Source organism: Bos indicus, chromosome 20 (genome assembly GCF_029378745.1).
Source record: "Bos indicus isolate NIAB-ARS_2022 breed Sahiwal x Tharparkar chromosome 20, NIAB-ARS_B.indTharparkar_mat_pri_1.0, whole genome shotgun sequence".
Classification (NCBI taxonomy): domain Eukaryota; kingdom Metazoa; phylum Chordata; class Mammalia; order Artiodactyla; family Bovidae; genus Bos; species Bos indicus.
In genome coordinates this window covers 65,344,387-65,370,195 of record NC_091779.1, presented here as the reverse complement: position 1 = coordinate 65,370,195, position 25,809 = coordinate 65,344,387, and the positions used below count along the sequence as shown (strand labels likewise).

The following is a 25,809-nucleotide window of genomic DNA, read 5'->3' as shown; positions in this document are numbered from 1 at the left end:
TTTGGAAATTCTTCAGAATCACTCTCCCCATGCCCTAGTAGAGAGTTGAATTGCGCTGGGTGAACCTGTCCTGACTCGTTTCCTGGGGCCATGTTTTATTTAAGCCAAATTTGGCCTTGTGGCAGTGGTCCGGGGCAGTCCTTTAGAGTCTTCAGGGGCTTACCCTCCAGTCTCTGAATATGTTAGAACTTTGTTTCTTCACCGATAAGATGAAATAACAAGAGGGGCCACCCTCCTGGGTGTTTTACTTTCTGGACTCTTGCAAGGATGAAATGAGGTATGTTTGGAAGATCAATGATGATGCTGTGAAAGAAACAGAACCAGTTTGCTGGTAGATACCAGCCTTCCCACCAGCACAGGACGTGTTTTATGCATCTCCTGAGACTCACAGACAAGTGCTGACGACTCCTCCGCGATGCATGTCAAGTGACGACGGGGATGTGGAAAGTGACGGAGGACCCTGCCTCTGTGACGAGTGGGCCGAGTCCGGTTTGCACAGAGTCTGGAGCATGGGTCACACTCCATTTCAAGGCCTAGTTTGCATCTTCAGGGAAAACCCAGACTAATGTTATTACCTTAAACAATTTATTTTCTTCACAATGTCCCTTGAGAGGCCAAGTTTCCCCTCCTATTCTCTGACAGATGTGAGAGTGGCTAAATGAAGCAATCAGATAAAAGAAAGCATCAAGACAGTATGATGTTATAAAATAAATCCAACATTGTGAAAATAGGATTTTTTTTACTGTGTCTTCTGGGAAACAAAATGCTGTGATATTAGTTTTGAAAAGAAAATCTCAGCTGCATCACTTCCTTGTGCCTGGGTTCCCTAGAGTCATAATATGAACGCGCCCTCTTGAAAGAAAAATGCTCTAGGGCATCAGTCACATTTGTAAATGTGTGTAGTCATTAAAATACCAGGACTAATTCTATTAACCTTAGAATACGGCACTTTAGGATGAAAGCAGGTATCAGCAAACTGCTTGTAATTTGATTAAATTTTCCACCAGAAGAGAAATGCCATAACTGCTTGGCATTAAAACGCTTAGCTGTTTATTTCTTGAACATTTCTTTGCATATCTGAATAAAAATCCATAAATGCATTCTTTCCGATTATCTGTAGCCACGGAGGGTTGGAATTACATATTGTTTGAAGCAATGCCACATCCATTGCCCAGATTAATGAACAAATGACCAAAAGAAGGCTTTTCTTTAAGAACCTTGACATCGCAAAGCTGCCAGGGTGCTAGGTTAGGCTGACAGTGTAGTAACAGAGACATCCCTTTCATACTCCCTTTTAGGGGAGCCCAGGGCACTGAGAATGGCTTCATTCAATTCCCTTGCTTCCATTTGGTTCTTATTTTGGAGAAACTGACTTCCTAAAATGTTTGCATCTTTGATAGCATTTTTAAGGAAACAAAAGAAGAAGCTCTCATAGATAAGCAGGGTTATTATTATTATTATTTCCACTGCACCTAATAAGGAGAGAGACAGTTCTTCTAATTCTGGGCCATCTGGTTTGTGTTAGGGCTTCTCATTCCTGCACTCTTTGGGTTGCTGTTCTTCAAAGCAAACCCAGCAGTGACACAGTTTGCAGAATCTTTGGTGAAGTAAGAGATGGTCCTTTTACAGAAGTGAAGGGGACAGGGCTAAAGTAAGATCGTATGGACAGTTGAGTGTTCTTCCTGGGCAGGACAATTACAGGTTGTTTTCAACTTTTCTGTATTTTCTCTTTCACCCCAAATTTTTGTGAACCCAAATTGTTTTTATGAACAGAGGAACAAGTGATGTGCTTTAAAGGTTCCTATATTCTTACACAAATACTAGGTAATGGGGAATATCCCTCCTCTAGGCTCAGTGAACACAGGTTCCATGTGACAACAATCTGTATCAGTCACCTAGTGTCACAATAATGCTGTGTAAGAACCATGAAATCTTGGTGCCCACAGTAGTGGACTATTGGTTGGCTGCCAGTCTCTGTTCCAAGGGTACCTCACCTTCCTGGGACCAGTGGGCTGGTCAGGTCATGTTCTTTTCCTGATGAGATACAGAAGAGGCACCCCAAACATGCCAGACCTTCCAAACCTGGGCTGGATCTGCTCTCGGTTACTCCCACCCACATTGCATTAGCTGTAGCAGGTCACATTTGCTGTTGTTCAGTCACTCAGCCGTGTCCGACTCTTTGCAACCCATGGAATGCAGCACGCCAGGCCCCCCTGTCCTTCACCATCTCCCAGAGCTTGCTCAAACTCCTGTCTGTTGAATCAGCAGTGCCATCCACCATCTTGTCCTCTGTCATCCCCTTCTCCTCCTGCCTTCAATCTTTCCCAGCATCAGGGTCTTTTCTAATGAGTCAGCTTTTCACATAAGGTGGCCAAAGGATTGGAGCCTCAATTTCAGCATCAGTCCTTCCAATAAATATTTAGGATTGATTCCCTTTAGGATTGACTGGTGTGATCTCCTTGCAATATAAGGGACTCTCAAGAGTCTTCAACACCACAGTTCAAAAAGCATCAATTCTTCAGGGCTCAGCCTTCTTCATGGTCCAACTCTCACATCCATACATGACTTACTGGAAAAACCATAGCTTTGCCTAGACAGAACTTTGTAGGCAAAGTAACATCTCAGCTTTCTAATATGCTGTCTAGGTTTGTCATAGCTTTTCTTCCAAGTGGATCACATGGCTGAGCCCAAAGATAAGGGAGGACAGCAAAATCACCTGTGAGAGGGCACGGACCCAAGAAGCAGATGGGATCCATTTTTGTTAAATAAATAAAAATGTTAGTTTTGGTACAGAAATAAAATCAACCTTGGACAGAGTCATCTCTTTGGAGACTGTTGCCCACGTACCTTGTGTTGTGTTCGTGAACGATACACGCTCACCCTATTGAGTGGCTCTTTGTGTCCTCAGATCCTGGCCAACGTGATCATCTTCATCTGCGGGAACCTGGCGGGGGCATACCATAAGCACCTCATGGAGCTCGCTCTGCAGCAGACGTATCAGGACACGTGCAACTGCATCAAGTCCCGGATCAAGTTGGAATTTGAAAAACGTCAGCAGGTAAAATACACGTTCGGTCTTACTTCCACGTTATCTGAGACGTTATTGGAATGATGTTGTCACTGCTAACGTCAAGGCTGCAGTTCATCCTCTCACGGGCATCAGCAGGAAGCCAGGGTAGCCGTCCGGCTGTCCTGCCCGCCCAGCTTTGGGCTGTATGCCCAGTGGATTGAATTGTAACCCGAAGAGCAGAGATGGCATCTTCAGACTCAAACCCAGCCCGCACCCCCAGGATCACCCACGTGCTGACAGGTACATCAACCACCACCAACACGAGGCTGGGAAAATTCAAATAATGATGATGATTGTTATAGTGACACTTGGTTAAGACACTCATTGTTGGTCACAGCACGTTTCTCTGCGATAGTGTTTGTGGCCAGGGTTTGTCCCAGCTGAAATCTTCCTGTGCCATCAACAACACTTCGTATAGTGCCTGTTTTCCACCTGGGATGTTGAAATGGGATGAGATGTGTGAACTTGTCCTTGAGGGAGATGATTGGAGTTGGGAGGGAGGGTATGGAGGGGAACAAGTTGTAGTGTCAGGGGCTGTCCTACAGTCATTGCTGTGGTGGTTCATGGACACATACATCAGGAGAATACATGGGCTCTGATGACACCCTGTGAAAATAAGAAATGGAGATAAACCAAGGGTGGAAGGAGCAAAGCCATGTGGGCTTATCCAAGATGGTGGCCAGCAGATGAAGCAGACGTGCTTTGGAGGGGAAACCAAGCGGGGATCCTGTACTTGACACATTTAACTTCAGGTCTCAGCAGAAGATCCATGTGAAGAGTTTTCTTTTTGCCCTTCAGTTTTCAAATTTATCAGCAGGAACCCAGTTGCCATCTCTAAAGATGATGGTTAGCATGACTCTCTAGCATGAAACCCACAGTCCCTTCTCTGAGTGCATCCATCAGCATTTGGCACATAATTGTGTCACTATCACTCATTAAATTGTGTTTAGTCCATTTTATATAATTTTATTAAAATGTATTATGGTGATGAGAGCAAAAAAAAATCCCTTAAATACTTATACTAGACTTTTATTTGTGTATGAATTGATGAATAGTAATTGTACTCCTTTTTGAAAACAGGGAGTTCTGTTTGTTCATCCAATAAATATTAATTGAGCACCTAGATTGTGGAGGGCATGATTCTAGACATTGGCGTGTGGCTGTGAATATTGCTTTCTCACTGATATTAGCAAATCTCATGGTTTGTTTTAAAAACATTTTGTTTTTCAACATGCATAGCAGAAGTATTCAGTAATTACTGTTTAATTCTTTGGTCTCTATGTATATCAAACTCTGGATTGCATTAAGAGAAATAGACAGTTGTTAACATGAGACAGTTAACCAGTAAAACTTCATATACTGTGTATTTATCCATGTTGAGTAATGGTTCAAATCTAGGTTCTAGAAAATTCTGTAGTTTCAACACACAGTGCTTAGTGTTCACAATTGTTCCCTCTACAGAGTTCAGGTGTTTTAAGGTAGACAGTTTCCTTTTTCAAACAGTGGTTACTGGATAAGTTTGGTCCTGCCAGTCATATTTAACTTTCTTTTCTATCACCTTCACCAAGGTTAGGAAGAACTGAAATTCCAAGTCAGAGGATTGTATAACCTAATATTTATAGCACCAGCTTTGACACAACACTAAGTCAGGCTGTTGACCTTTTCTACACTGCCTCTTTCCATGAAGAGACCTTGAGCAGCCAAGACGAGGTGTCATCCCTTGTCATGATGATCTGTGGGTCCATGCAGTCAGAAAGGCCATGCTCTGACCTTACATGGCTCCAGAACTAGACCAGTGAGGCACACCTCGTGTTACAGACTTCATAGGACCATCATGGGAGATACTATTAGGGCATCTATTTACAAGTTCTAGGAAAAAGAGTCAAGGATCTTTTTAAAAATATGTGAGGAGAAAAAGGACACTTGGAAGAAAAAGAAGAACTTATACTAATACTTTGTTGTTCAGTCGCTCAGGTGTCTGACTCCTTATGACCCCGTGGACTGCGAGGCCCCAGGCCTCCCTGTCCCTCACTATCTCCTGGAGTTTGCCCAGGTTCATGTCCACTGAGTCCATGATGCTATCCGACTGACCATGTTATCCTCCACCACCCTCTTCTCCTTTTGCCCTCAGTTGTTCTCAGCATCAGGGTATTTTCCAACGAGTCCACCATTTGCATCAGGTAGCCAAAGTATCGGAGGGTTAGCTTCGGCATCAGTCCTTCCAGTAATGTTTAATAAAATATAATTTGACACAATGTATGAATTTTGCTACCAAAGTTGGGAGTCAACTCTCAGGGTCTGGGGCCCAGAATGCAGTACTTCTGTTAATATTTTGAAAAATATGTTTATAGGATAGAATAAAGGTCCATAGTTGTTTTTTTTTTTTTTTTTTTTTCAGTTCAGTTCAGTTCAGTCACTCAGTCATGTCCGACTCTTTGCGACCCTATGAACTGCAGCACACCAGGCCTCCCTGTCCATCACCAACTCCCGGAGTTCACTCAGGCTCACATCCATCGAGTCGCTGATGCCATCCAGCCATCTCATCCTCTGTCGTCCCCTTCTCCTCCTGCCCCTAATCCCTCCCAGTATCAGAGTCTTTTCCAATGAGTCAACTCTTCACATTGAGGGGCGAAAGTATTGGAATTTCAGCTTTAGCATCAGTCCTTCCAATGAACACCCAGGACTGATCTCCTTCAGAATGGACTGGTTGGATCTCCTTGCAGTCCAAGGGACTCTCAAGAGTCTTCTCCAACACCACAGTTCAAAAGCATCAATTCTTCGGTGCTCAGCTTTCTTCACAGTCCAACTCTCACATCCATACATGACCACTGGAAAAACCATAGCTTTGACTAGACCGACCTTTGTTGGCAAAGTAATGTCTCTGCTTTTGAATATGTTATCTAGGTGGGTCATAACTTTCCTTCCAAGGAGTAAGCGTCTTTTAATTTCATGGCTTCAGTCACCATCTGCAGTGATTTTGAAACCCCCAAAAATAAAGTCTGACACTGTTTCCACTGTTTCCCCATCTATTTCCCATGAAGTGATGGGACCAGATGCCATGATCTTCGTTTTCTGAATGTTGAGCTTTAAGCCAACTTTTTCACGGTCCTCTTTCACTTTCATCAAGAGGCTTTTTAGTTCCTCTTCACTTTCTGCCATAAGGGTGGTGTCATCTGCATATCTGAGGTTGTTGATATTTCTCCCGGCAATCTTGATTCCAGCTTGTGCTTCCTCCAGCCCAGCATTTCTCATGATGTACTCTGCATAGAAGTTAAATAAGCAGGGTGACAATATACAGCCTTGATGTACTCCTTTTCCTATTTGGTCTTTTTCCAGACCAGCGTGTAATTAAATGGGAATGAAAAATTCCCATAGTTAATAAAATCAGTAAAGTATAAATGTACAGATTTAAGGAAACAAATAAAAATTAGCCATTGGCAAGCTAGGTGCCCTTCATACAGAAGAGTGGCCTCAGAGACCATGACGCCAGTGTTGCCGCAGACCAAATTAGGGTCTGAGGATTCCGTGTGCCATTTCTTATCCATCTGTTGCCACAAAACATTTTTTAAAAAATGTTCTTGACGTGTAGTTGATTTACAGTGTTGTGTCGAGTATAACAAAGTGATTCAGATATGTGTATATATATATATATATATCTGTGTCTACATCTATAGATAGATACCTCTATATGTCATGTGTATATTGTATGTTTGCTTCATTCGTAGTCACCGAGGCACACAACAGTGTCCTTGAGAGTGCTTCTTCAGGCGTAGTGGGGTGTGCTAAGCAGCTGCAAGAGGATTTGTCTCAGCCCCCATCTGGATAAAATCTATGGTGTCCATTTTAAGGTCGTATTTCCAGTTACCACAGAATGAGTTGATGCTCCTGGAGGCTGAGGGTTGCCATTTTGAATAGTTACTGGGCGCCTTTCACAGCTTGACCCCCTGCCACGCTTAGACCTTGGGGAGGAGGGCAGATGTCCTGTGAGCCCAGGAAGCTGGTCCTTCTGCAGCCCCGCTAGGGGTTATCAACACATAGTTGAGATTACTGGGAAGGCTCTAGGGATTCTACAGTCTTATCAAAATCGCTCAACTCTGTACTTTTTTTCCTTCAAATTTTGTGTTTTTCTTTCCTAGATGCAAATGAGGTAAATTTCTAGTGATTAAAACCATTTTTGAACAACGTGGCTATTTGTACTCGAAGATTTGAGGATAAGAAGGAATGAATAATGTTAGCAGAGGTTTTCTTGGTGTTTGTGTTCTTGCCCTAAAAATGCCCTCCTGGATAAACACTAATTTTTTTCTTCTTAGTAAGTGAGAAACGTAATGCACTCAATTAGTATTGAAGCCACCTTTGGGGCCTGAAAGCGGTGTGTTTTGACTTTTGTCTTGAGTTTCACATCCTGCAGTAAAAGCCATTTTTTGTGCACCGTGTCAGTGCAATAGAGGCTCTTTATCAAATCCGAGTCAACAGAGGTGTTTCTCCCTGGAGTATGTAATAGGCGCTCAGGAATTGATGAGAGCTGGAGTCAGGGCAAAACAGAAACCCTCTCTCGTAACTGCTGGGGCAGTGGAAATAAATGTGGCCTCTGTAGGACTGAAAACTAGGTTTGCTTTTTTTATAGAGAGAAAATAAACACTCTTCAATTTATATGTTGTCTTTGTTTTCAAGTAATGTAATTGTGAGAATCTTTATGTGGACTGCCTTCTTCTGGAAACACCCTGTGGGTTAAATATGCTACAATATGCCTTTCAGTGGAGAATACTAGTCAAGTGAGGTGGGGACACCATGTTATTCCTGAATCTGTTCCCCACTGTGCGGGCTTAGTGAACCAGTAGGCTCCCTGCATCTCCTTGGGGACAAAATTGTGAAAATTTCAATGGAACAAGTAAGTGGTCCTTTTGTGTTCATGGTTGGGTTGATAATAAATGTATCCATCTTTATCCTGATACTATAGCTGGTAATGTTAGGGCATTACCAGATGTATTGCACAAATCATTTAAAATGCTAGGTAGAGTGTGTTGGAGCTGTTTCCGGTTTGGGATGTGAAAATGTGGTTCCTTTTCATGAGGGAATGGGTAAAAGAAGGAATGACATTTGTTGGAGTCCTCTTAATGTGCCAGGCTGTCTATTTAGTGCTTTCACATTTGCTGTGGTATCAGTTTCCTACTGTTGTTGTAACAAATGACCACAAGTCCAGTGGCTTAAACAGAACAAATCCAGTGTTGCATAGTCCTGGAGATCAGAGGTCCAAGATCAGTCTCATGGGTTCTGTCACGGTGCTGGGAGCACTGGACTCCTGAGGCCCTGAGGGCAGAATCCAGTTGCCTTTTCAAGCTTCTAGACTAGCCTTTCTGCATCCTTGGGTCCCAGCCGCTTCCTCCATCCTCAAATCCAGCAGCACAGATTCCAGCCTCTCTCTCCTCTCTCTCTGTCTTTCTCTTCACCCACTTCTCAGATCTCTGACTGTGCTCTTGCATCTTCTTCTTGTCCTTTCATTATCCCTCCTACCTCCCCGCCATAAGGATAATCCAGGAAAATCTCCCCACCTCAAGGTCCTTAATTTAACTGTATCTTCGAAGTTCTGGGTTTGCCATGTAAGGTAACATAGTCACAGGTTCTGGGGATTCTTAATCGAACAGGGTGCTTTTTACAGGTTCATTATTCAGCCAACCATCCTGTCTTCTTAATATACGTATGAACTCTATGACCTAAGTCTCTTTTCCCACTTAAGTCAAAGTAATTGTCAAGTTACTTGTCCAAGACCACTCAGCTCTTAAGTGTGGATATTTCTGCCTCTCATGTTGGTTCTGCTAAGTTTTTTTGAGTTATCTTTGAGAATAGAGATTTCTCTTACCCATAAAGGACTTTTTAAGTTAACTATGTTTTTTTTCCATTACTAGTTACATAAGAAAGGGTAAGACAGTATCACACACTTATCTGACGTCATTAGGTTATGCATGGCCATGGTAAGCAACATATTATCCATGAGAATGTTAGAAATTTACATGAAAGATCATTCCCACAAGAAGCCACAGTGTTAAATCTGTCTGTGGCTGGATTTCCATTCTGTGATGGACCCTGCAGGAAGACCACCTGAGTTGAATCTTGGTTATGTGATCTTTTTGTATGACCTTGGTCAAATTCCCTCACTTCTTCATGTCTTGGTTCCTCTGATGGAAGTTGTTCTACTTAATTTCTTACCAAATTTCAGAGTCTTTCTAGCATTCAAAATGATGTCCTGTTAAGAGTGATCATGAGCTGGTCTTGCATTGAATTCTCATGACATAATACCCTCAGTTCAGTTCAGTTTAGTCGCGCTCAGTCGTGTCTGACTCTTTGCCACAACATGGACCGCAGCACACCAGGCCTCCCTGTCCATCACCAACTCCCGGAGCTTACTCAAACTCGTGTCCATTGAGTCAGTGAGGCCATCTAACTATCTCATCCTCTGTTGTCCCCTTCTCCTCCTGCCATCAATCTTTCCTAGCATCAGGGTCTGTTCCAAGGAGTCAGTTCTTTACCTCAGGTGGCCAAAGTATTGGAGTTTCAGCTTCAGCATCAGTCCTTCCAATGAATATTCAGGACTGATTTCCTTTAGGATTTACTGGTTTGATTTCCTTTCAGTATACAGGACTCTCAAGAGTCTTCTCCAACACCACAGTTCAAAAGCATCAATTCTTCTGTGCTCAGCTTTCTTTGTAGTCCAACTCTCACACCCACACATGAATACTTGAAAAACCATAGCTTTGACTAGATGGACCTTTGTTGGCAAAGTATGTCTAATGACATAATGCCCTAACGTTAAGCAAATCAGCTGCCACCCTGGTGAAACCATTGACCGCACTGAGGCTGGAGGGAGAGATAGGTGCTGGCTATGCCATCCCCTGAGTGCTCTCCATAATAAGTTCCCTTCCTCCTTGAAGCAAACAGATCAAACAGAGAAAAGTTCTGCTGTGTCTGCTAGAACATGTGATGGAGAGTCCTTCCAAACCCTTTTTTATCAGCCCCATGTCACTCTGTTGGGGAGTTTCCTTTTCACCAGCAGAATGGATGCTGTGAGGCGATCACACAGCTGCCCACGCTGCAGGACTCGTCATTTACCCCAGTTGTCTGCATCTGAGTTGGCACATGGAGCCCAGGGTGGAGCATCTCACAGTATATGCCTCTTGATAAAAGCCGAATTGGCTGAGCTCAAGAAGAGTTCAAGCTAGTGAGACTTTCTCACTGCAGTTCCTGAAGCATGAAAGCAGCAAGTTTTAGTAGAAATGTTACCCGTGACCTTTGGGTAGGATCATGTGACCGGCAGAGACAGCAGAGGATGTTGTTCAGTCACTCAGTTGTGTCTGACCCTTTGCGAACCCGTGGACTGCAGCACACCAGGCTTCCCTGTCCTTAACCATCTCTTGAAGCTTGCTCAAACTCATGTCTGTTGAGTCAGTGATGCCACCCAACCATCTCATACTGTGTCGTCCCCTTCTCCTGCCTTCGGTCTTTCCCAGCATCAGGGTCTTTTCCAACGAGCAGAGGATGAGAAACATTAAACATCACATGGTATGTACAGTTTGGTTCGGATAGGCTGACCCCACCTGTGTCCTCAAAGATCCTTAAAGACTTTCCTCCCAACCCCACCCGATCCACTTTTTATCCATTTTATTTAATAATCGATTGTATAATTTTTCCTTTGATATCTCCTCCTTGAAGAAGTTGTGTAATTCTTGGTCACCGCTTCTTTCTGTTTTATTAAGTGAGTAGTTACCTACTTTTCTCCAGCTATCGTTACCTTGATGGAGAGGACATAGTCCACCTGCCACCTCTTTTCCTCGGCACTCCTTCGTGATAGAGCGAATGATGGAGAAGACAGCACCTGTTTTACTTGGAAGTTGTAACAATGAAGGGTTGAGAGTTCATAAAAGAGTTCTCTTCACAGTGTTTACCATTTGAATGCATCGGAATGGAGTTCAAGAATTGCTTGAACAGTTTGCACTGCATTGTATCCTACTGATTGCTTCAGTTCTCACGAAGCTCAGCTATTATGTCTCATTGAGAAATACTAGGGTAATAGATTTCAGGATGTTGCAATGTATATTATGCCATAAGGCTTATGGGTACTTTTGATGAGAAATGAAAATGAATTCCAGAAAAAATATATAAGTAACTCTCAAACCATCAAGCCCGAAATATTTTCTGATGAGTCCTTTAGTTAGAATGGATGGGATTAGAACATATTTTCAAAGACTGCAATGAGGGCCATGCTGTGAATGTATACTCTGGCTCCTTTAAGGAGAAATCAACAATTCTACATCAGTGATCAAGGGCAAAGAAGAGGAAGACAGCTGGAATCACTGTCAAATCATGATGCCTAATGAAGACTGCCACTGCAGGAGGCTAGTAATAGGGGCTCAAAATAGTACTAGTGTTCATTCTGTAAAAAGTTAGACATCCTGTTCTAAACGGAAAAAGTAAAATACAGTTATAGTAATTAATCAAGCTGATTTTTAATTAATTAAATATATGCAAATGTCTTTTTGTATAATGACAGTAGAAAAGCTGGGCTTCTCTGGCAGCTCAGACAGTAAAAAATCTGCCTGCAATGTGGGAGACCTGGGTTTAGTCCCTGGGTCGGGAAGATCCCTTGGAGGAGGGCATGGCAACCCACTCCAGTATTTGTGCCTGGAGAATCCCATGGACAGAGGAGCCTGGCAGGCTGCAGTCCATGAGGTCTCAACGAGTTGGACATGACTGAACAATTTTGCACAGTAGAAAAAGCTATATGGTAAAATAAAACCTCCAGAAATTTCCTCCCTGTAAGCCACTTGAGCAAAACCCCCATCCAGCGTCCATGGTTAGGAAGCCATTTGCCTGTCTTGTTTGAGAAACACCTGGGGAACATTTCTATTACTCCAGATCATCACAGGTTAATCTTTGTTAATACTGTTGTTTGGTTGCTCAGTCATGTCCAACTCTTGCAACCCCATGGACTGTAGCCCTCCAGGCTTCTCTGTCCCTGGGATTCCCCAGGCAAGAATACTAGGATGGGTTGCCATTTCCTTCTCCAGGGGGGATCTTCCTGACCCAGGGATAGAACCTGTGTCTCATATCTCCTGCATTGACTGGAAGATTCTTTACCACTGAGCCAGCAGGGAAGCCAGTTGATAATACTAGAGAAGCACACACACACACACACACACACACACACACACACAAAGGAGAAGCACCTGGTTGTGATATTTTTGGCTTCTGAAAGTTGTCAGTTTCCCTTGGAGATCATCTGTTTTTTTTACTCTGTGATGTGGTGTTTTGATGCTGACAAGACTCTATATAGCAGGCAAAAAATAATCTAGTGGAAATATTCACATAAGATCAACATCACTTGATATGAGTAAAATAAACCCAATAAAAAGGAGTTCCAGAATCAGTCCTTTGGTGGCAGTCTCCATTCTTCTGGTATGCGTCACACACCAGAGAAAACTCAAAATCAAAGTCAAATGTCAAGTCTCCTGTGATTGCAATCGTGTCTTACTTCCTGCAGACGTAACCACAGATAGTCCAGGAGGATACCTGATAGTGGGGAAGAAGGCTTTCTGGACTCACTGGCGTGGGAAGTGATTGATTTTCTGTGTTTAATAGCTTATCACCATGAGCACAGTCACAGATAAAAATACCTCGCGTGGCCCTAGGGCTGTGTTTACCGAACCACAGCACCCACCAATGTTTCTAACAAATTGAAAAGCATGAGTTAGGAGCTTTAGAATTCTGTTTGTGTGTGTATGTTTTCGAACAGTGTTGCTCTCTGGAGTTTCGCTTTTTAAGTTGTCTGAAAACTTCTATTTCACAGTTTTGTCTTTGATTATCTGCCAAGTGCCAGGGGATTAGCCCAGGGAACAGAGTAGTATTTTAGTAGTAGGCTAAAGGCCCCCTGTGTCTTTGGGCTTATATTCGAATGGCAGGAAACGGACCATAACTGTCTGAAGGCAGAATTCTCATGAGAAGATACAGAAAGATAATGCGACAGAGCTAAGTGGGATAAGCCGAGGGGCATGTTGGAGGGGCCAACCAGGGGCTTCTCTGGGGACGTGACAGCTGAGTTGTAACATGGATCCCGGGAGGATGTGTCCCTGCGATGACACGATGAGCTATGCAGGAGTGGGCCTGCAAAGGTCCAGGCTCAGGAACAAGATTGGCCTGTTTGGGGGACACAGAAGTCAGTGGGATTGTTGGGTAAGAGAGGAGAATGGAGGGGGAGACAGGAGCTAGATGCTGGACCACATACTGGGCCTTGCAAGGTGAGTGAAGGACGTGGGGCTTTATTAGATGTGGAGTGGAAAGTTACAAAAGCGTTTTGAGTAAGGCAGTGACACGAACTGACTAACGCTGTGTTTATCTTTTTTTTTTAATTGAAGTGTAGTTGATTTGCAATGCTGTGTTAGTTTGTGCTGTACAGAGGAGTGATTCGGTCATGTAGACATTCTTTTTATTTTTCCCATTGTGATTTATCCAAGGATATTGAACGTCGCTCCCTGTGCTATACAGTAGGGCCATCCTCTCAATATATGTACCAGTTTGCATCTGCTAATCCCGAATTCCCAGCCCTTCCCTCCCCTACCCCCTCCCCTTGGGCAACCGCAAGTCTGTTTTCCGTGTCTGTGAGTCTGTTTCTGTTTGGTAAGGAAGTTCATTAGGATCACTTTTTGGATTCCTGATCTAAGTGATGTCATACGATATTTGTCTTTGACTGACTTCACTCAGTGTGACAGTCTCTAGGTCCATCCACGTTGCTGTGAATGGCTTTATTTCACTCTTTCTCTGGCTGAGCAGTATTCCACTGTGTATACACCACATCTTTGTCCATTCATCCATCAATGGACGATTAGGTTGTTTCCATGTCTTAGCCATCGTGAGCAGTGCTGCTGTGTACGTAGGGATGCATGTATCTTTTTGAATTTTAGTTTTCTGGCTAATATTCCTAAAGATCTCTCTGGTGACTGGTGGAGAGTGGATTGAGGAGGAACTGCAGGCAGGATGACCTCCTGAAAGCTACAGCGATAGTCCATGCCTGAGCCAGGAAGAGCTTGGGTCAGAGTGGACATACTCAGGACTTATTATGAAATGAAACCAGTATAGATCACTGTTGGATTAGATGTTGGGTGAGAAGAAAATAAAATAATCAAGAAAAATTCCTAAATGAAAATTCCAGCCATTGGATCATGGTTGGTGTGCCACTTCTAAGATTTTGGATTCTTTGGGAATGATGTTGGTTGGGGGTTGGGAGTGGAGTAGAAATCAAGAGATGAGTTTTGAGATCCCTAGTCTATGTCCGAGAGGAGATGCCATGTTGGCAATTGTAAATAAAATCCAGAGCCAAAAATGTAAATGTGGAAGTCATCAGTGTATGAAGTGAAGTCGCTCAATCGTGTCTGACTCTTTTAGACACCATGGACTCTAGCCCACCAGGCTCCTCTGTCCATGGGATTCTCCAGGCAAGAACACTGGAGTGGGTTGCCATTTCCTTCTCCAGGGGATCTTCCCGACCGGGGGATCAAACCCAGGTCTCCCGCATTGCAAACAGACACTTTAACCTCTGAGCCACCTTTAAAGGACAAAATGAGAGTCCCTAAATTAAAAGACGCTTACTCCTTGGAAGGAAAGTTATGACCAACCTAGATAGCATATTCAAAAGCAGAGATATTACTTTGCCAACAAAGGTTCGTCTAGTCAAGGCTATGGTTTTTCCTGTGGTCATGTATGGATGTGAGAGTTGGACTGTGAAGAAGGATGAGAACCGAAGAATTGATGCTTTTGAACTGTAGTGTTGGAGAAGACTCTTGAGAGTCCCTTGGACTCCAAGGAAATCCAACCAGTCCATTCTGAAGGAGATCAGCCCTGGGATTTCTTTGGAAGGACTGATGCTAAAGCTGAAACTCCAGTACTTTGGCCACCTCATGCGAAGAGTTGATTCATTGGAAAAGACTCTGATGCTGGGAGGGATTGGGGGCAGGAGGAGAAGGGGACGACAGAGGATGAGATGGCTGGATGGCATCACTGACTCGATGGACATGAGTCTGGGTGAACTCCGGGAGTTGGTGATGGACAGGGAGGCCTGGCGTGCTGCGATTCATGGGGTCACACAGAGTCGGATACGACTGAGCAACTGCACTGAACTGAGGGAAAGATTAGGGTTGGAAAAGACAAAAATGAGCCAGGACCAATCCCCAAAGCACACCAATATTTGAGAAGAAATAAGAGGAAAACAAGGAGCCATTCACTGAAACAGACCACCCATCATGTGAGAGGAAAGCCAGAGAGTGTGGTTCAGTAGAGGCCAAAGGAGGGAGTTTGGGGGCCAGCATTCAACTTGGTCCAATGGTGAGTCACAGAGGGCAGGGTATGGGCACGTGACTGCCTGTCACCTGGGCAGAGGGGTTAAATTGAACGGGAGGTGAGGAAGGGCAGGTGTGAGTACTGATGGCTCCTTTGACACGTGTAGCAGGAAAGAGGAGCCAAAAGTGCTCCTGTTTTACCATTTAGCTTTTCTACTGCAATGCAGGAGACCCCAGTTCGATTCTTTGGTCGGGAAGATCCGCTGAAGAAGGGATAGGCTACCCACTCCAGTGTCCTTGGGCTTCCCTTGTGGCTCAGCTGGTAAAGAATCCTCCTGCAATGCAGGAGACCTGGGTTTGATCCCTGGGTTGGAAATATCCTCTGGAGGAGGGAAAGGCTACCCACTCCAGTGTTCCAGCCTGGAGAATTCCACGGACGGTATAGTTCATGGGGTTGCAGAGTTGGACGCAGCTTTCACTTTCTTTCTTTCACTGCCATGATATGGGAGGCATTTGCATATATTTAATTAATTACAAATCCTTGATTAATTATTGTAACTGGCCAAGACTTTTTAAAATCAATTAATTAATTTCAGGCTATGCTGGGTCTTCGTTGCTGTGTGCGGCTTTCTCTAGTCGCAGTGAGTGGGGGCTACTCTTCGTTGCGGTATGTGGGCTTTTCACTGCAGTGGCTCCTCTCGTTGCAGGGCATGGGCCCTAGGGCACACGGGCTTCAGTAGTTGGGGTATGCAGGCTTTGTAGCTCTCCAGCACATGGAATCTTCCTGGACCAGGGATCGAACTCGTGTCCCCAGCATTGACAAGTGGATTCTTAATGGCTGGACCACTCAGGAAGCCCCCAGTCCAGACTTTCTTTGCCCAAGATAGAGAGCAGTAGTGTATTACATATCTTACTGCGACATCTCTGGTAGCACATGTTAAGCCATTAATAGGCTGTATTGTATTACATCGTTTCCCCAGCGTGTCTTTCTTTTATTCTGGATCTTCGATTCTCAGGAAGGGATGGGCAGAGGAATTGATTGATTTTCTAGAAAGAAGCTCAGTTGCTGGAGTACATTACTGATAACTGTGGTACTGCCCCGTTTATGCAGGTTCTTGTTCTGATGATGGCTCCTAGAAAGTTTTGAACCCAAATAGAAACAACGAGGGCTTCCCAAGTGGCACTAGTGGTAAAGAACCCACCTGCCAATGAAGGAGATGTAAGAGACGTGGATTCGATCCCCTGGGAAGAGTTGGGAAGATCCCCTAGCGGAAACCATGGCAACAACCCACGCCAGTATTTTTGCCTGGAGAATCCCATGGACAGAGGAGCCTGGCGGGCTACAGTCCATAAGGTCACACAGAGTCAAACACCTCTGAAGCGACTTAGCACGCACACAGCACGTGCCAGATGACTTCATTTCCTAGAGAAGTGGCTTAGAATAAAAGCAGGAATATTTTATCATTGACTGTAGGATAAGCTCAGACCAATCAGATGAAATCTAAGGCCCCAGACCATGCAGGCATCTCAGCCCTGAAGGAGATGAACATTCTTTGGACAACTTTTAGCTAATTGTGTGACATCTTTGTCACTCCGGGACAAGATTCAGTGGTTGGAGGAAGAAAGGTGCATTAAAGCAAAATGCAAAGTCCAGTCACGTGATGCAGGGTGCCACCTGTGAAAATGTCCTTGCCTGGGCTCCTCTCAATGGCCCTTCGTGTCCGTGGGTCAGGAGGAGTCAGAACGTGGCCACCATCGTGGCAGCTGCCTTTACAGCCAGGTAAAATGACGTGGGTGAATTTCCCAAAGGCATCACCCTTCTAGCAGGCCTGCCTGGGGCCCACTCCTGAAACCTGACTGTGACTTCTTGGGTGGCAAGGGCTGTCTATTATCTCATTATTTTTCCATATGTTTGTAGAATCTGGCACAGTTCCCTGCATGGAATAGGCCGGTTCTCAGATCAGTCAATCATGTCCGACTCTTTTTCAACCCTATGGACAGTAGCCCACCAGGCTCCTCTGTCCATGGGATTCTCTAGGCAAGAATACTGGAGTGGGTTGCCATGCCCTCCTCCAGGAGACTGTACTAGACCAGGGACTGAGCCCGTGTCTCTGGCATATCCTGCAATGGCAGGCGGATTCTTTACCACTGAGTCACCTGCCAGGGAACATACTATTACACACCAGCTGACAAGACACATTGGTGTATCCTGTGCGTCTCTCTCTCCCTCCCCACTTCCTGTCATCTCTAAGTTCAACCTTTATCATGCAAGTATTAATTATGTAGCGACATGGAAGTAGTTGGTTTAACTTGGTCATTACCAGTGGTCCCCAAACAGGATCCTCAACAATTTATAGCAACCCCTGGACTCCTGAGTGATCACACACCATCTTGATTCACCATTCACACATCTTTCCTTCTGTCTCTTCTGAACTCTCTGCAGATTAAGTGTTCTTATGAGTCAGCTCTGAACAAACCCCGATGCTGTCAGATACGTCTTTCCGTTATAAGGCTCGCTTACATGGTTATTCAGGGAAGTAATATTTGGCCACATTAAATCTTCAGAAAGAATAAACGGCAAAACTCTGCCATTTCCTGTCCTTCCAGACCCATATGCCTCTCCCCAAAAGTTTCTAGTACAATTTTGGCTGAGATGTCTGTATGAATGTGTGTTGTTTAAATCTCATTGTCATAGAAAGGATCAACATCTTTCCAGTAGGGAGCGTACACACGGATTGTGTGTGTGTGTTTGTGTATGTGTTATGAATGATACAGTTTTATGTCAGAGATAAAATACAAGTGTGAAATCACCCAGCCATTAGGTTGATCCCGATCTGCTGAAGAACATGCGTTTAAACCAGCCTGTATTGAAATGCTTGGCTCATGAATACAATTGTGATAACAATTTGCAGGATAATGAATCTTTAAAACAGCGTTAGATTTTGACATTGATGAATACAGCACTTAACATAATTACTGTTTCAGATCTCTCCTGGTGAATTTTATTATCAAGTTGAGAAAAAAGTGTTTAGAGGGAATATTTAGGAGTAGGTGTTCTGAAGGATGGGTCAGCACAAATGTCAACAACAGATTCTACTCTTTAAAAGGGGCAGAGAGGAGCTCAAAACTTGGGCTCTGAAGAAGTAACACTTTCAGATGAGTGAGCTTTTTGAAAAGCTGTGAGCAGGATTTTGAACACTTCCTGAAAAACAGGGGGATCCTTTCATTAAAGAGCAATGGACTTCATCAGCTGATATACGTGAACATCGAATGGGTCAACCTCTATACCAGAGAGAACTGAGAGATCTCTCAGAGGTGCTGATGAATAATGAAAACTACTTTTAAGCTTGCTTTTAAATGAAGTTTGCCTTTTATATGTGTTCATGAAAGATGTTCCCATCATTTCCCATGGTCTTCTGTGTCTAAAGAAGAAATGGCTAATACAACACTCCAGCTGAGAAGAGATCTGGAAAAGTTACTTTTTGGAGAAAGTTCTGTCCTTTCTCACTGGTCAGCTTTTCTTCATCAGATGCCCCATGAATAGAGAGATGAGAAATTTTTTAAATTAATAGTTTATTTTAATTGGACACTAATTACCTTACAATATTGTGGTGGTTTTTGCCGTACATTGACATGAATCAGCCGTGGGTCCCCCATCCTGAACCCCCGTCCCACCTCCCTTCCCATCCCATCCCTCAGGGTCGTCCCAGTGCACCGGCCCTGAGCGCCCTGGAGAGATGAGAAATTTGAAAATCAAATGCTATCAGATATGTCCTCAGAGTTACTTATTTCCCTCCGAGGAGGAGAAAACAAAATCTGTCTCTGTTGGTGCCTGTCAGCTGGTCCCACCCAGGATCTCTGACTTGTTTTTCTCTCTCCCCAGTTTTAGGCGGACACTGTTCTACCCACCAAGCACACATGCCTGTTTGTCACAGGTGCGGAGGCCTCTGTTCTCCGTATTTGTGTTGCTCAGCTTTCAGCTCTGCACACGTTTTCAGTCGCTCTCTCTGATCGATGGCTCTCAATGCACTCATTCTGCCTCCCTCTTTCCTTGGGTTATAAACTCATTTGCATTCATACCACGGACTCAGAATGAAACCGGACCCCATTTTTTCCCAGACCACACTTTGTCATCCTGTTTCTGTCAGTGCCTCTCCCCATCTCAGCCTCAGCCCACGTTTAAATCCCCCTCTCTGCTTTATCCTTTGCTTCTCCCATAAAGCCAGCTGTGTTTCTGCCGTGTCGTTTATATTTGCCGTTCCCACCGCCACCTCCTGAGTTCGTGTTGCTGCTGCGCCCTGCCCTCATCAGATTCATGCCATGTTAATCCTTGAAAGGCATGGTTAGTATCAGGGCAAAGCTGAGCCCATAAACACAACGACCTGGTTAATAATGCAGTGCCCTTGAGCAGCTGTTCTTCGAGCTGTTTGTGAGAGGCGGTAACAGCGAACTGTGAGTGTGGCTGTGGTTCCTCATCCTTTGAGTTTGTGGCTGTGGTTTCGAATCCTTTGACACCCCTTGATACCCGCCTGATTTGGGGAAAGTTGTGTAACCTTTCTGGTCTTTGGTTTCCTCATCTGTACAGTGGGTGTGTGTGTTAGTCCGTCCAGGTTGCTCTAACAAGACACCATGAGTGGAGTGGCTTGTAAACAGCAGAAGAAATTTGTTGCTTGTAGTCCTGGAAGCGAAAGTCCAGGTTTTGGGAGCCAGCATGATCAAATTCTGGTGCAGACCCAACTCAGGTTGCAGACAGCTGACTTCTCCTTGTTTCTTCATGTGGATGAAGAGAGCTCTCTGGAGGCTCTTCTATAAGGACTCACTGCTCATCCCAGCAGTGAGAACTCTGCCTTCATGACCTAATCACCCCCCAGTGCAGGCCACTTCCTCATGTGGAGGCTAGGATTTCGATATATGAATACCAGGGGGACAGATTTCAGTATATGAATACCAGGGGGACGGATTTCAGTATATGGATACCAGGGGGACAGATTTCAATATATGAATACCAGGGGGACGGATTTCCGCATATGAATACCAGGGGGACACAGTCAGTCAGACACAATAATGGAATAATGACTTTACCTACCTCTGTAGAATTTTGGTCATATTATACATTTTTATTATCACTGAGCAAGGGCATGTTCTCAGTAAATGTGTGTGTGTGTGTGCGTGTGTGTATGTATGTATACTCCCTATCCCCCGTTTATACAAATACATATACATTTACTATCAGATTGGTACAAAAGTAGTTGCGGTTTGGGACTGTGAATTTTAAATCATTACAACTAGGCTCAAACACACCTCTATTAATCAGAATAGGAACCATTACAGTCTACATGTTTTTGCCAATGAGAAATAAATTTTCTTATTCTTGTAGCATAGAAATCCATGCTTAGGGATTTGAGGAACTCTTGGAAAGCATTTTCTGCATCCTGCTGGTTGTGGAAGAGTTTTCCCTGCAAAAAGTTCTCGAGATGCTTGAAGAAGGGGTGGTTGGTTGGCGAGAGGTCAGGTGAATACAGAGGATGAGGCAAAACTCCGTAGCCCAATTCGCCCAATGTTTCAGCATTGGTTGTGTGAAGTATGGTCAGGAGTTATTGTGGAGAAGAGTTGAGACCTTTCTGTTGACCAATGCTGGCTTCAGGCATTGCAGTTTTCCTTGCATCTCATCGATATGCTGAGCATACTTCTCCGATGTAATTGTTTAGCCAGGATTTAGGAAGCTATAGTGGATCAGATAGACAGCAGACCATCAAACAGGGACCGTGAACTTTTTTTGTTGCAAGTTTAACTTGGTGAAGTACTTTGAAGCTTTTTCTCAGTCCAGCCACTGAGCGGGTTATTGCTGGTTGTCCTATAAAATCCATTTCTTGTCGCATAGTCTGATCAAGAAACAGTTCGTTGTTGTTCCATTCGATAAGAGAAGATGACACTTCAAAATATCAATGTTTTTATTTTCAGTCAGCTCATGAGGCACCCACTCTTTGAGCTTTTTCACCTTTCCAATATGCTTCCAATACCATCTTTATACTGAAAAAAATAAGGAAATTATAAAATACATGAGTTATGGGCCTAATTCTTTGTTTATTCAGTGACAGGCATCTAGATATTCATGTTGGACTCATTTCTGTGCTGCTAACATGTCGGTATTAAGGAGAAGGAGAGAAATTCTAAAAGCTTCTGTAAAGAAGAAAAAAGACTAGGATAATTGCTGTGGGACAAGTCAGATTTGCATGACTTATAATCAACACCAGATGTTAAAAAACAGTAGAGCAGAATCTTAAAAATACCTCAGAAAAGTATTTTGCAGTTCAGTTTGTACACCAAGTCAAACTGCCATTCATAAATGTACACTGATTTTCAGGCCCACATAACTCAGAAAATGCAACCCCCATATAGGTATAACGACACGGAGATTTGAATATTTCCACAGTGAAACAAAGAAAAATAAATTCAAACAAAAGAGAGGATAAGAGAAACTTCATGAGCCAAGAAACTGGTGAAACTTGAGAACTCTAAGTAATAAGACTAAATAATTACAGTTGCCTAGTATAAAAATAGCACTATTAATTAAAACAGCAAGAAGAACAAAATTCTAACATTTTAAAATTCAGATGATGTCAGCTGAGGAGTTATGGGGTTGAGGTTGTCTTATCTAGAAAAACTGATTTCTTTTAGAAAGTAACATTTAAAAATGAGAAATGGCATACCCCATTGCTTTCAGTCATTCTGAATATTTTTAATTTCCATCAGAATTAAAGGGGGAATTAGATTTTTTTATTCATTAAAGCAGATCATGTATTAAGTCTGAAAAACTCTTTAAGTGGTAATTCGAAATTCATTGCAAATGAAAAGATCATTGCTTATATAAGGATCAGCCACCCTGAATTATGCAGTTTTGTATGCTCAGTCTTTAATATCTTTCTTCCATCCACAAGCCATAAAATCTCAGTTTAAAAAAGGACCAGGTAAATAGCACTTATTACATTTAAGCTGTGAAAGTCAGAATCCCCTGAAGCATGTTATTCATTTCAGCATTATTGGTACCTGCATTTATATCTTTCATCTAAGGGAAGTGAGTTCTTTGTAAATGTCATAAATACCACATTCCATAGAATTGTCTCATACTGTCGTGCGATAGCCATACATACGTCGGGCAGGGAATTACTGAGTTTATAGCAAGAGCTTATGTAGATGGGCAGTTTCACTCAACTTCCTGAACACAGTAGACTTCATTTGGGAATGATGTGGTCTCTTGCGAGCATTTTCCTTGACCTCCAGGCATCCCGGGGACATTCCCCACCCTCTCCCCACTGACGCATTCAGCCTGGAGCTTTCGTCCTGGAAAAAGTTGCTATAGGAAAGTCGGGTGCCCTCAGGAAAGGGTGAGGGCCTCTGTTCGAGCCAGAAGCCCTCACTGAGCAAACCCTTCTGTCCCTCTCTGGACCATATGAGTGCACCTTTCGGCTCCTCACTAGAGCTCTGCCTGGTAATAGGATCGACTCTGGAGTGATTTTTGTTTGATTTGGTTGGTTGGTCCTTAATCTCCCTGCACCTGGATTTCCTGACCTGTATAATATGAGTTAGAGAAGGGAATGGCAACCCACTCCAGTATTCTTGCCTGGAGAATCCCATGGGCAGAGGAGCCCGGCAGGCTACAGTCCATGGGGTTGCAGAGAGCCGGACACGACTGAGCAGCTAAGCACACAATATGAGCAGTGGTAGTATCAGACCCACGGGGCTGTTCTAGGGGTGAGATGTGTCCATTGGGGACCTGCAGCATCACTGACTGACGACGAACACCCAGTGCGCCTGGGCCGCAGTCACCAGGTGGAGATTTGTAGACTGTCAGCCTCTCAGGCTTCTCGTGCCTAGGAGTCGTGAACCAGTGCTTTCGCCCAGGGATTCATCTATTGTGTGAACACCGGGAAGTACCCCTGAACGTTATGGGGAAAATACTCTCTTTGTTCAAACTTCCAGGATCTAAAAATGGGGCTGGGAATCATCCACACCCCACGTTGCAGAATTTGAAAAAAAGTGAAAGTGTTAGTCATTCAGTCGTGTCCGAATGTTTGCAGCCCCATGGGTTGTCCTTGAATTCTCCAGGCAAGAATACTGGAGTGCATAGCCATTCCCTTCTCCAGGGGATCAAACCCAGGTCTCCTGCATTGCAGGCAGATTCTTTACCATCTGAGCCACCAGGGAAGTCACAAGCCATGTTGCAGCCTTCAGTGAGGATTTACTAAATACAGGATGAGAGAGTTTCCACGTGGTCCCTTGGAAGGACCAGAGGACTGATTCTAGGACCTCAGACGGATACCAAAACCCACTGATGCTGGGTCCCACACTTGACCCTCCGTGTCCACGGTTCCATGTGTGTGGGTTCAACCATCCAGATTGTGTAGTGCTTTAGTATTTAATGAAAAAAAATATCGTCATAAGGGGACCTGCCCTGTGCAAATTCAGGTTGTTTTCTTCCTCTTTTCCTCACCGTCTGTCTATGAATGCACATAGCAGTGTGCAGACTCGGAAAGGTTACATTTAAATCCTCCAGACCTTCAGAACTTATTATATTTTCCCCGCTTAAAGAAGAGCACTGAGATTTCAGCTGTGTTTCCTATAAGCTGTAAACTTCCCTGTCCATATTTGCACACACGTGTGCACAGGCACACACACACTCCTCACTTTGCTTCTCTGTCCCTGAGCAAGCAGGTTCAGAAATAATAAACACACAACCTCTAGAGTAATGGCCACCACAAAGAGAGCCCTGTATTAGACACACACACGGTCTTATTTTCTGTATTTTTCTCATGTTGGCTCTTCCTGGAGGCTGCCCCCTGGAAGGCAACTCTTGGAGAGAGACAAGGACCTTTCACACATGAACTAACCAATCCAGGAAGCGCACCCAGCCACCTCCACTCTCTGGCTCTCTCTCTCCAGCCCAAGGTCCTTCTGCCCTAATCACTGCAAGGCCAGGTCCCAGACAGCTAGCCGCATCTGCAGAGCCCACTGAGCTTATTCAGACCAGCCAGTCTGAAGCCTCCTTGCCGTTCGAAACCACGACTAAAACATACCCACGTTTTCTTCCTCACTCCCTCTGCCCCGATTGACCCCGTGGCCCTCCGTGACATGCCACGCCCCCGTCCCAGGGCATCTTCTTCTTTATTACAGTCATTCCTGCATAGCCCTGTCTTCCCGTCTCTGATTAAGACAAATGCAGGTAGGTCATGAATCAGATATCAAGTAATGAATGAAGTTACTCTGGTCACCTTAAAACCAGGGACAGAGGGACTTCCCTGGCGGTCCAGTGGTTAAGACTTCACCTTCCACTGCAGGGAGTGCGGGTTCGATCCCTGGTTGGGGAGCGAAGATCCCACATGCTTCATGGCCCCCCCAAAATACATAAAACAGAAGTAATATTGTAACAAATTCAATAAGGACTTTAAAAAAATGGTCCGCATCAATAAAAAGTCAGGGTTAGTAATGCTGGAAAACAGTGGTTTGCAGCACTAACTATGCAAGTGGAAAAATAAGGAACACAAGTGTACCTCCAGAAACACAAATCCTGAAGGTTTTTCTCAGTTGTGAGGTCACTGAGTCTGAGCACCTCCTGACCATCCTTTCTACGTTCCCACACCTCATACACATTCCAGTGTTGCTGCCATGGCTCTGAATGAAATGACAGTTCGAGAGCGTGTGAAGGTTCTTTCTTGAAAAGATTTCCTTTCTTATGAGCCTCATGGAATAATGATCAATTTAAAAAAGCAAATGGGATAGAAGGAAGAGATGTTTTCCCACATTCTCATAAAATGGGTGGTTCTGAGAACTCCTCACTGGGCACAGCTGTCATCCTTCTCTTGTTTGTGGGATAGGTGCCCAGGGAGTATTGTTTGCATAGAAAGATGCTGATGGGGAGATCGCTGATGGCTCCTCCCTCAGTGGTTAGTGAACCGTTCCTTAGCGGTTTGGCAGAGGATGCCTGCAGAGGTCTGCAGACAGCACCTGGGGCCCCGCCCGGCAGCTTCTTCTTCTTTCTGGACCTTGTAAATGCCGAACTGACCAGCAGCTGTCTCCAGCGCAGGGCCCAGGAGTCCTGATTTGAAACTCAGCATCAACGCCTTCTTCTTTAAAGCCGTGTGTTGGCAAGAATATAGCGGGACCGATATACAAAAGTGCAATTTGTTTAATGGTTGCCTCTTCTAGTAAATAAATTACGTGTCCATTAATAACTATCCTCCCACATCCACACCTGAGAAGTCATTTCACCCTGCTGAGGTTTCCAGAAGATTTACAAACATTTATCACGGACATAAAAACTGATCAATAGAACTATAAAAGGTAAAAGTTTTAAATCATGTTCTGATTATAGCCATGGGCCCTTCCATTACCTTTTCCATTAAGCAGTGACATGTATAAAAA

The 25,809-nt window shown here is 44.1% G+C and overlaps 1 protein-coding gene across 1 annotated transcript in view; it reads left to right on the top strand.

Annotated features, from left to right (window-relative positions):
* ADCY2 (adenylate cyclase 2) overlaps positions 1 to 25,809 on the top strand; it is a 452,864-nt gene that overhangs the window by 230,696 nt on the left and 196,359 nt on the right. The window contains exon 4 of the mRNA XM_070774872.1: positions 2,909 to 3,058. Within this exon, the coding sequence (XP_070630973.1) occupies positions 2,909 to 3,058 (150 nt within the window). The remainder of the gene's footprint in view (positions 1 to 2,908; positions 3,059 to 25,809) is intronic.